This window comes from Rhinopithecus bieti, unplaced genomic scaffold (assembly GCF_001698545.2).
Source record: "Rhinopithecus bieti isolate Rb0 unplaced genomic scaffold, ASM169854v2 scaffold_72161, whole genome shotgun sequence".
Lineage (NCBI taxonomy): Eukaryota > Metazoa > Chordata > Mammalia > Primates > Cercopithecidae > Rhinopithecus > Rhinopithecus bieti.
Window position 1 is genome coordinate 2,296,103 of NW_016828382.1, and position 12,439 is coordinate 2,308,541.

General features: G+C 37.1%; 1 protein-coding gene across 1 annotated transcript in view; it reads right to left on the reverse strand.

The window, feature by feature from the left end:
- Positions 1-12,439, reverse strand: part of ITPR2 (inositol 1,4,5-trisphosphate receptor type 2) — a 516,873-nt gene that overhangs the window by 270,248 nt on the left and 234,186 nt on the right. Inside the window, 4 exon segments of the mRNA XM_017864487.1 lie at positions 6,013-6,138; positions 9,265-9,516; positions 11,524-11,724; positions 12,334-12,347. Coding sequence (XP_017719976.1) covers positions 6,013-6,138; positions 9,265-9,516; positions 11,524-11,724; positions 12,334-12,347 — 593 coding nt within the window.

The window sequence follows — 12,439 nt, forward strand, 5'->3', positions numbered from 1 at the left end:
ATATATATATATATATACACACACATACATATATATATATTTCTCCAAATGTCTACTAAACTGTGCTGAGTCATCTGCTGCCTGAAGTACTGGGTTCCATCCTGAATGTCATACCTTTCAACAAAACACAGAAACTAGAGGGATCTCAAAAGTATGTTGAAACTAGAATCCCAGAAACTGTATCAGAAGAGGAATCACTGAAAGAAATGGAGAAAATGATGGGAGATATGAAGGCTATCATAAAATACTTGACCAGCTGTTGGGGAAAAGCACTGGATGATGCTACAGCAGCCCTCCCACTCTATAACTAGCTAGGAGAGTCAACCAGAAAATTCTCTCTGCAGAAGCCACAGGCAAAATTATGAGACCGACTAAGATGATCTTCATTTTCTTCAAGTTATATAATTTTGTCGTTTCAAAATAGGTCACTAGCAAGAATAGTGAGGAGGTGTTTATAGTAAACACATCTTTAACTTAATTATTTTGTGTTGCTGGAGAAAAAATAACTAGGTAAAATTTGTAATATGGAAAAATTTGACAGCATGGTTCTGGCATAAAAACACACATACACCAAAAGAACAGAAAAGAGGACTCATAAACAAATCCACACACCTACAATGAACTCATTTTCCACAAAGGTGCCAAAAACATACACTGGGAAAAAGACAGTCCTTCAATAAATAGTGCTAGGAAAACCAAATATCCATAAGCAGAAGAAATGAAACTATATCCCTATCTCTCATGATATACAAAAATCAAATCCAAATGGATTAAAGACTTAAATCTAAGATCTCAAACCTTGAAACTACTACAAGAAAACATCAGGAAACCTGTCCAGGACATTGGTCTGGGCAAAAATTTCTAGAGTAACACCCAACAAGCACAGGCAACCAAAGCAAAAATGGACAAATGGGATGACATTAAGTTAAAAGGCTTCAGGTCAGGCACAGTGGCTCACACCTGTAATCCCAGCACTTTGGGAGGCCGAGGTGGGCCGATCACTTGAGGTCAGAAGTTTGAGACCAGCCTGGCCAACATGGTAAAGCCCCATCTCTACTAAAAATACAAAAATTAGCTGGGCGTGGTGGCGGGTGCCTGTAGTCCCAGCTACTCGGGAGGCTGAGGCAGGAGAATCACTGGAACCCAGGAGGCAGGTGTTGCAGTGACCTGAGGTAGCACTACTGCACTCCAGCCTGGGCGAGTGAGACTCCATCTCCAAAAAAAAAAAAAAAGAAAGAAAGAAAGAAAAAAAGAAAAGAAAAAGCCTTTTGTGCAGCAAAGGAAACAATCAACAAAGTGAAGAGATAATCCACAGAATGGGAGAAAACATTTGCAAACTATCCATCTGACAAGGGATTAATAACCAGAATGTATTAGGAGCTCAAACAACTCTATAGGAAAAAAATAGAATAATCCGATTTAAAAATGGGCAAAGATCTGAATAGACATTTCTCAAAAGATGACATACAAATGGCAAACAGGTATATGAAAAGGTGCTCAACATCACTGATCACAAGAGAAATACAAATCGAAACTACAATGAGATATCATCTCACCCCAGTTACAGTGGCTTTTATCCAAAAGAGAGGCAATAACAAATGCTGAAAAGCACGTGGAGAAATGGAAACCTTCGTACACCACTGGTGGGAATGTAAATTTGTATAATCACTAGGGAGAACATTTTGGAGGTTCCTCAAAAAACTAAAACTAGCCGGGCGCAGAGGCTCACACCTGTAATCCCAGCACTTTGGGAGGTCAAGATGGGTGGATCACTTGAGGTCAGGAGTTCAAGACCAGCCTGGCCAACATGGTGAAACCCCATCTCTATTAAAAAACACACAAAATTAGCCAGGCATGGTGGTGCATGCCTGTAGTCCCAGCTACTTGTGAGGCTAAGGTAGGAGATGGTTGAACCCTGGAGGTGGAGGTTGCAGAGAGCTGAGATCACACCACTGTACTCCAGCCTGGGTGACAGAACCAGACTCCATCTCAAAAAAAAAAAAAAAAAAAAAAAAANGAGAAATGGAAACCTTCGTACACCACTGGTGGGAATGTAAATTTGTATAATCACTAGGGAGAACATTTTGGAGGTTCCTCAAAAAACTAAAACTAGCCGGGCGCAGAGGCTCACACCTGTAATCCCAGCACTTTGGGAGGTCAAGATGGGTGGATCACTTGAGGTCAGGAGTTCAAGACCAGCCTGGCCAACATGGTGAAACCCCATCTCTATTAAAAAACACACAAAAATTAGCCAGGCATGGTGGTGCATGCCTGTAGTCCCAGCTACTTGTGAGGCTAAGGTAGGAGATGGTTGAACCCTGGAGGTGGAGGTTGCAGAGAGCTGAGATCACACCACTGTACTCCAGCCTGGGTGACAGAACCAGACTCCATCTCAAAAAAAAAAAAAAAAAAAAAAAAAAAAAATCTAAAAATAGAGCCACCATATGATCCAACAATCTCACTTCTGGATATATTCCCGAAAGAAAGGAAATTGTACATTGAAGAGATATCTGCACTCCCGTGTTTGTTGCAGCACGGCTCACAACAGCCAAAATTTGGAAGCAACCTAAGTGCCCATCAACAGATGAATGGATAAAGAAAATGTGGTACATACACACAGTGGAGTACTATTCAGCCATTAAAAAAGAATGAGATCCAGTCATCTGCAACAACATGGATGGAACTGGAGGTCATTATGTTAAGTGAAATAAGCTGGGCACACAAAGACAAATTTTGCATGTTCTCACTTATTTGTGGGCACTAAAAAATTGCAACAATTAAATTCATGGAGATAGAGAATAAAAGGATGGTTACCAGAGGCTAGGAAGGGTAGTGGAGCAGAGGAAAAGTGGAGATGCTTAATGGGTACAAATATATAGTTGAAAAGAATGAATAAAATCTAATATTTGATAGCACAACAGAGTGACTACAGTCAAGAATAATTTCTTGTACATTTTTAAATAACTAAAGAAATATAATTGGATTATTTGTAACATAAAGAAAGGAGAAATGCTTCAGGTGATGGACATCCCATTTACCTTGATGTGTTCATTACACATTATATGGCAATATCAAGATATCTCCTGTACCTCATAAATATATATAGCTAGTATTTATCCACAAAATTAAAAGAAAAGAAAAAAGTAGTAAGATTATTGTTAATCAGATATTTAAGTAAGTGCCAAAGACTATGAACTGGGTATAAATTTGACTACTACATCCAACCCTAAGATGCTATGATTCTTTAGGTTCAACTTACCAAATTCCTTTCCTCCAGATTACCTTCATCATTTCTCGTGGATATAAATCAGTTCTTCCAGGATTTCATAACTTTGTTGGAACACCTGAATTGGTTTATCTTATACGTGGCTATTTATGTCAACTACCGTTGGGGATGTCCAGCTTTATGGACATAGTTTCCAGTTTTTGCCTATGCTGAATGGTCCTCTGGATACAATGATATGGATCATGTTACCAACTCTCTTACTGATGCTAATACGTGTTAAGAATTTTATACACATTATCTCATTAGATTCTCCCACTAATCCTACGGGGAATGTGAACTTATTGTATTCATTTTATAAATCAGGAAACTCAGGGCCCAGAGGGGTTAAGTACTTTGCCCAAGATAAAACTGAGCTACTGAGAGGCAGAGTCTAGACTTGAACTCTGGTCTGGCTAAATCCTTTGAAATTCCTACTCTTAGCTACCAGGCTCTATCTACTACAGCGATTCTCAAAGTGTGGTCCCTAGACCAGCATCTGCAGCATCATCTAGGAATTTGTTAAAAATGCAAAGTCTCTCATGTATGGAAATCAGAAACTCGGGACAAGGCCCAGCGATCTGTATTTTACAAAGCCCTCCAGCTAAGCCTGATGCTCACTAAAGCTTAAAAACTGCCCAACTGAACTGAAAATTTACCTAGAAGGCCACATTCTACTCATTTAACCACACTTAGTTTTATAACTTGAATTTGAAAGTTTGTGGTGACTCTGATCTTTCTTCATGGGGAGAGAGAAAAATCCCAGACATGAAAAAGTCAGGTTTCTATTTCCTTCCCTGAAAAAGGCAAGGTGATTCCTGTCAACCCTGGTGAAGGGATTAGAGAGCTGCTGTTTTAAAATATAAACAAGAGGGAAATATTTTTAAAAACCCTTTTGCAGTACAGCTAAGTTATTGTGGTTAGACATAAAGAATAAATAGATCAAGAAGATACTGAAATTCCCCTAGAGCTTTAATATAATAACATTAATTATCTAATTAAGCAATAGTTAAAATTGTTGCTACATGTTTTTTTTTTTTTTTTTTTCCAAAAAAAGAATGTAAATCTGTACACCTTTGCCTGGCACATATATCAGTGAAAACAGTATTTCCCAGGTAGCATTATCAATGGAAGTTATCATTGGCTTTCTTTGGTTTAAAAAATAAAAATCCTTTCAGGCTTATAGCTCATGCTGCCTACAATGTGACCTTGATCTGTTTCAAGCTTATCTTTAGTCAGTAGCACTGTGCAACTCTGCAAATCAGTCTATAATCTCTTTAATATTCTCCTGCACGTGCAGTTTTAAAGCTCAGTCATTGGCATGGAAGTCACTCATTACTTCAAGGTCTCTGGAGATACTACAGCTGGTCAGAATCAAGGTTTTCACAAGGTCAATGGGGACATATATGAGTACTACGTTAAATGCTGCATAAAACAGGTGGATTTCTCTACAGGTGCATATTTACCTGAGATAGGCAATAAGCGGTTTTTAGCTGTATGGAAATGAAGTAAAACAAGAACTACCTCACTCACCACACTGCACCACACCAAAAGTAAACTAAGCACATTTCACTTGGAAACCTTGGCTAAATAAAAAGAGTCCATGGTCTGGAATAACACGTGATTCACTGTATTATCCAAGGGTGCTCTCACATGTCTGAGTCTACAGGCAGTGAAAGGAGGGATGTACCTTGTCATCCCTCCTTTCAGAAAAAGGTATAGAGAGGCAGTGAGCTAATAGATAACAGCATCAGTTCTTGTAATTAATACAATGAAAATATGGACTTCACTATCTTTCTCCTCCAAATACATCGATATAAGGCCTATACAAAGCTACCAGCGCTCAGGAATGTTGGAAGGCCAAAGGTGCTGAGTCTGGCCACCATCATTCATAATAGGTCTAAGGAGTTATCTATACACTGTTTTCTTTAGTAAAACCTTATTTGAACATCAAGTCCCATAACTTCTTTAACGGGAAAATCAGAGATTTTTTTTAGACCCTGGCTGTTATGATAATTCAGTATGCATTAAAAAAGGCTAAGATGTGCTAAAGAAAATTATGTTGTCCATCAAAGAGATTCCTTCTTTCTTATATTTCTTCATTCATTCATTTACTCAATATTAACAGAGCAAAAACATATGCCAGGCAGTATCTAGAAAATGCCAACCAGCTCCACATGTCCTCCCCAACAGCCCCCAACAAAACAAACAGCAACAAGCAGAATATAATTTGGTGGACATGAGTGAAAATGCCAGATGATTAAATTACTGGAGTACACTTCCAAAGAAGATTTTGAATTGTCAACAGTGAGCAAGGCTAAGTCCTGAGTTGGCTGGTCAAGTACCTATCTGCCTGAAAGCAGTAGTCAAGACCTCTTCAGGTCTCTTGATCTGTGCTTTGTAATTGCACTTAGAATAAGAGATTAAATGCAAATTGACCTCTGCCAAATATCTTCTCTAACCAATATAAGAAGGCCACTAAGATTCCATTTAATAACAGACAAATACAGTCACTCATAAAGGTGAAAATGAACACTTTACCTCCTGCTATCTACAATGTACTAAGCATTCTGTGTATATATTAACTCATTAAATCTCATTCACGACCTTCTGAAATTTATTCACAACTTAATGAATGAATGCATTAAATCAAAAGGTAGTGAATTTAACTGCAAGTCTTCATCCAGATGGTTAATACTATTGGGTCAAAATATCTATTGACATCCTTCAGTGGTCAAAATCTAACTTACCCTTGCCATATCCACCAAGAAGTTCTCAAATAATTTCCAAATGTGGTTACTTGTATAGATTTCTTTCATTTCCACTTCAGTGTCAACGTAACAGTGATTAACAAAGTTCACATAAGCAATTTTAACCTGTGCAAGTTTCAAATACAAAAGAAAGTTAGTTTTCTTTATTGATGACTTTGAAATATCAATTATGAAAGGTTAATATAAAATCTGTTAGTTTTCATGGTACATCATAGCATAGTTTTGTCTATCCAGAAAGCATTCCCATTTCTCTTCTTTTGCTAAGAGTTCACTGACCTAGGGGTGAAAACATGGGGCCAAGTACTCCATCCCCCTGGGCCCAACAATTGCTGTGAGAAAGAACTTTATGCAAAACAAGCCTATCATATTTGAGATTCTAGGAGTCAAAAGCAACCCCTCCTTCCTCTCCCGTTCCCTTTCTTTCTTCTCCCCTCTCCTTCCCTGACCCCTCATCCCTTCCCCATCTTGAGCACCTGTTTTATGCTCAAAAACATACTTAAAGTTCAACTAAAATTTCAGTTTGATAACAATGCCATGTTTAGAATTTCAGAGCTGTGTAGTAGTTTCCACTAAGCTAGCAGTGGCTATAGTTCTTAAAAGTTTGTCATCTTTCAGAACTTCTTACAGAACTTATTAAAAAGTAGAGCTTTTATGCTCTTTTAAATTTTCCGAATTACATAAACACAATTACTTGACTAAGTACATGAGTCCCCGCCCTCTTCCTCCTCCTCTTCCTTCTTCTCAACAACTCTTTCCTTTTTCTCTCATTGCTAAAATGAAACAAGGTAAACCTTAACTTCAAAAAACCACCTTCTCCAGGTCTGTAAAGGAAAATTATACCCAGAATAGAATGAGGCAGAAAGATGAAGGAAAAAGGGATGAGAAATAGAATAAATTCTGACACTCTTTCAACCTCTGGATCCATCTGAACAACCATCCTTCAAATTACTACGTATTGGAGCCAATAAAATTCCCTTTTTTTATTTAAACTAGTTTACGTTAGGTTTTTGTCCCTTGTAACCAAGAGAGTCCTAATAAAACATTAAAATATTTTGACCAAATAATACTGCAAGACAGATGTAGTAAAATTCCTTTCCAGAATTAGTGAAATTCCTCATAAAGGATTGGGATGAATTTCACTAACATACACCATTTCTAAAGTACATAGGACGGTAATTTTTGTTTTGCATTTTTTTGTTTCCTTCATTATGAAAATCTGATGAATGCTATAAATCTCTCTGGAAAACTACATAGACATAAAAAATCACATGAACAATTTCAGAGACTCATGGAATCCAAATTGGAACCATAAAAAGTTTGGGACAGCTTTCATACCCTTGGTGCTTCTCTGTACCTCACTGATCCTAAACAAATCGTCGATGGCAGACTCCCGGTGTCAAGGATGGCCACAGGGTACAGAGACGCGGGCCACTCAGTGCATTCGCACAACTATCATGACAGCAGCTAAAATGTACTCAGTGTTTCCTATGTGCCAAATACCCTCAGCATATTGTATGAATTATTTACTTTAATCCTCCAACAATACTATCAGGTACATACAATAATTATTCCACCTTAAAATTGTAGGAATTTAAGATTAAAAAGGTTAAGTAACCTGTTGGAGTCAGCCACACAACTAGAATGTAATGTATCCAGGATAAAATATTCTTTAATTCTTTTGTGTATTCATTTAAAACTTATTTATTGAGTGTAGGCTCTGGCTCAAACAATAAAACAGTGAAAAGAAACAGATCCAGTTGTTGTTACTCTCATAGAGCTTACAATCTTGGGCATGGGCATGAGGGTTACAGGTCTTTGCTAACTAATGGAAATGTCAAATTTCAAATTATATATTCTTACAGACTGTACTAAGGGAGGCCAAGGAAGTCTTCCCTGGAGAAGTAAGGCTTGAATCAAGATCTAAAGGATAAGGAGGAGTTACTTAGATGAATGTAAGAGGTAAGAGTGGTAGTGTCAGAGGGAACTACATGTAGGAAGAAATAGACCCAGAATCAGGCTCTCAAGTAAGGACAGAACCCAGGGATTCCATCATTAGACTAAGCTTCCCCTCTTTGTCGTCTTATTTCATGAAGTACTCTTGGAGTGACATGTCAACAATTCCACAAAATTTCACAAAAATATGCTTTCAAGTCCATCACTACCATAGGATTATCTAAAAGTAGGGAATTTCCGTTAACCTCATCTGACACCTTTTTAAGTTACTGTGATTTTAAATGTTTGACTCCATATCTTTTTCAGTGTATCACACATTTATAAGCTTTGGAACAACATACAACAGTAGAAAAGAAAGAAATTATTGCAATGTACATTCCTAGATGCCTCATTAATAGAAGCCTATTGGCAGACAACCAGCTGCTACTGAGACTTTTTCTATCATCAGAGCCAAACCAGGACAGAGGGTAAATGATGTGGGAATAAAGCAAACTGTGTGTGCATATTTTCAAGAATGCATCTATTCCACAAAACCAGGTAAACCTGCAGAGTCTTTTATGTGGTCCTGCAGCACTATCCTAGCCTCTCCAATCAATGATTATGAATCATTTTTGAAGCACCTGTTTTATGCTCAAGTACCTACTAAAGGTTCAAGTAAACCTTTCAGTTTGATCATATTGCCATGTTTAGAATTTTAAGAGAGCTGTCTAGTAGCTTCCACTAAATGAGCAGTGGCTATACTTCTTAAAAGTTTCTCATAGGCTGGCTGCGGTGGCTCATGCCAGTAAATCCAACACTTTGGGAGGCCAAGGTGGGTGCATCACCTGAGGTCAGGAGTTCGAGACCAGCCTGGGCAACATGGTGAAACCCCGTCTCTACTAAAAATACAAAAATTAGCTGGGCGTGGTGGCACATGCCTGTAATCCCAGCCACTCCGGAGGCTGAGGCAAGAGAATCACTTGAACCTAGGAGGCGGAGGTTGCAGTGAGCCGAGATTTTGCCTTTGCACTCCAGCCTGGGCAACAGAGCAAAACTCTGTCTCAAAAAAAAAAAACCAAAACAAGTTTATCATCTTTCAGAACTTCTTTTAGAACTTCTTATTAAAAAGCAGACCTTTTATGCTGCTTTACATTTTCCAAATTATATAGTTAAATACAATTCCCTGACTAAATATATGATCTCACTATAAATATTAGTATGGGGGACTTCTGGCACCTAGATAAACTTTAAAAATTAATAATGATTCTATTAGAGCTGCCAAGCTTTTACCAGGCTTACCTCAGGGATGCAGTCGTCATGGGTCACCACCCTCACTATGTCGTCCAGCGGGAGAAGGGAATTACACTTGATTTCAGTGTAGACATTTTTCCCCTCTGTGCATGCTGCCAGCAGCTCCACCAGGGTGATGTGGTAGGCTAAGGGGCCACTCTCGTCCCCTCGGTCTCTCTCTGAACACATCATATGGAGAAGGATTGGAAATGACGCTCTATCATTGTAAAATATCAGCACATCTTCACCCCCATTTATCAACTGAAATGATAATAAAAGAGTCTACATAGCAGTCCAAACATTTATCCTTGCAGTTAATTCCAAAGGCTTGATATATCTGGAAACACATGTATCTCTTTGTAAAAATATATATAATATGGCAAAAGCAGAGCTAAGCTGGGGGAGGGTGGTGAAAAGATTATGGTCCCATGCCAAGGAACCAGCTATGAATGCTATCAAAATCAGTTGGGGCGATGTGGAAGCAGCAGATGAGGCAAGAATGAAACAATATGGATGATAGTAAATTGTTCATCACACTGAAATTAAACCTGTAAAAAAATAAAGTTGTTTTCCTCTACCTTTTTTTGGCGGGAAGACAATGGCCAAAGCACAAGAAATCTCATACTTTTACTAAAGCAGAGTAAAATATCCTCATCCATTGCAATAGTGACTACATAAGCAAGTACGCTGAGCTAATTACAGCTCTACAAAAGTCTACAAAATTCCATGTGTCATAAGAAGGCATCAGTAGAGAATGAAGGTAAAAGCAGAGACAAGATAAATAAGTAGAAAACTAAGACCAAAAAAACAAGAGAAACAAAGATATGAATAGGTAGGGGCTTTTAGGACATAAATTTTCCTTCATACTTTGTTTATATAATTTTAGTAGAAAATTCCATCAGATGGCAGTTTTATTGCTCAAACTCCATAATATCTTATTGTCTATTATCAGTACCAATTTTCTAACCCCAGTGTGAGACATGCTGGTAGGTAACTGAGGATATACAATTTTTTCTCTATGTATTATATTTAAAGTGACAACATATTTAAATCTATAAGCCAATTAGTTGGCTTACTTTGAAAGTTTTGTTGAAAGAGAATGTATACCTATCAAAAATATGTATTACATACTAACATAGTACAGTATTACAAATTACTTCTTAGTGCACAGAAACACTTCACCCAACAGTGTCATAGGGATGGTTTCACTGTTTGCTGCTTCCCCATTCTAATTCTTCCCTTGCCGATCATAACACAAAATCCAGTTAGTTCTCACATTTCCAGACAATGAAGAGCTAATGTGAAGGTAAATGCAGAGAAGAAAAAGGTGCATTTTACAAGCTTAAAATGTTCCTTAAAATGTTTAATAATAATAATTTACATTTAAAAATTCAAGGCTTTAAGCTAAATTAATTTTAAGATTTCTAAGTGGCAGGAGGGACTCCTTGAAGCATTATGGAAATTTCCTCCATTCCCAAATTTAAGGTATATACTAATGAAAATGCCCAGAAACCAATAAAAATCTACCATGTAACTATTTGGTAGCCATAGGTGGAAGCTCCCTTAATCCATATGGGCCACTAGAGAACCATTTGGTCACAGAGTGGTGATTTAATCAAAGGGCTCTTTAAGCTGCTACTTCTCCAATGTATCATACTTGCTTCCTAGTAACTTACTCATTACATAAATATCACTCAATGTCAAACATAAAAATGAAAAAGGCAAATAAATAGATGAAGTACCTTCATCTATTCATTTGCTGAAATTTATAACTTACTCTAAATAATAAGTTTCCACATGTAAAAAAAATATCACTGTTGGGTAGTTTGTATTACTTAGTTTGATTCTCTTCAAACTCTTCTACAAATAGTAGCAGAGAACACCCATTCTATATTTCAGAAACACAGCAATAAAGGCACCGGAAAAGCACAGTTCAATCTGTCTTTCTTATATCATTGGAAACTCAAAAATATAAAATTGTGTCACTTTCATTCCAAACAATTGATAACATTTCATAGGATTTTACCCATTATTTAAAATACACAAATTTGTTATAGGTCAAAAGAAAATATTAGGAAAATCATAAAACCAACTTAAGATATGTTGCTTCACTAGATTAAAGCAAAATATATTTGCACTTGAGTAGTCATGATTAAATTAAATAACTTCTCAAACCTATGTTGTTGGGGGTTTTTTCACTCTAATAGAAAATATGTATTTGAACATACTGTTTATGTGAAGCTGATAAAAGGCAAACTGAGAACATACCTCTGTCATTACCATATCCTGGCATTTCTTCACATATTTACCATCTGCTTTCACAATTGTTTGCAAAAACCTCAGGTACTCCACGTGGCGGCCATGTGTCTCAATGCAGTGCACAAAGTGCTGTACAACTCTCTCGCTAATTTCGTTGCACAGATGGTAATTGTTCATGAAGATGTGCCGCATGGTTTCTGCTTCAAGGAGCTAAACACAGAGGAACGTGCCCTTGTAATTCTGACAAGATCAATTTTCTATTCTACAGTACTTAGACTAATTGCCCTGTTTGTGATCAGTTTTATATTTTATGTGAAGCCACAGTGAATTTTCTGTGCAAGTCTTTCAAAAAATGCAATGAGATCATTAACCATTAAAAGAAAACTGAGTTCACAGAGGAATTTGGTTGGAGAAAGGAGCTTATTATCATAAAGTGCAACATAATGGCAACAGTATTCTCAAGATTAATTATGAATTCAAAGTTAGGTCTTCCATAAAATCTGTTCAAACACATTTTACAGACAAGGGCAAACTCCACCTCTGAGTCTTCCATATTTACCTTACTCAGAGTATTGTGAGTTAGTTCTTTGTTCTACCATATCTTTTCCCTAACATTTAACTATATACATATAAAAGACGTTGTCATTTGCATGTAAAACTTGTGCAGTTTTCAAGTTTCTTTAAAAGTTTCCTTAATGGAAAAAAAAAAAAAAAAAAAAATGCAGCAATGAAGTGTAACAAAATTCTCTTCAAGAACGTTACTAAGACAAGTTTGATGCACACTTTACTAGAAATATTAGAAGCCACTAAAATACTTACACCTGGAGTTAAAACAAATTCAGATGTTTATGAAGAAGAACTTGATTCTGTGGATTTCCTCGACAGAAATTCTGCAGAAACGTATGGGCTAGATTCATTACTTTGT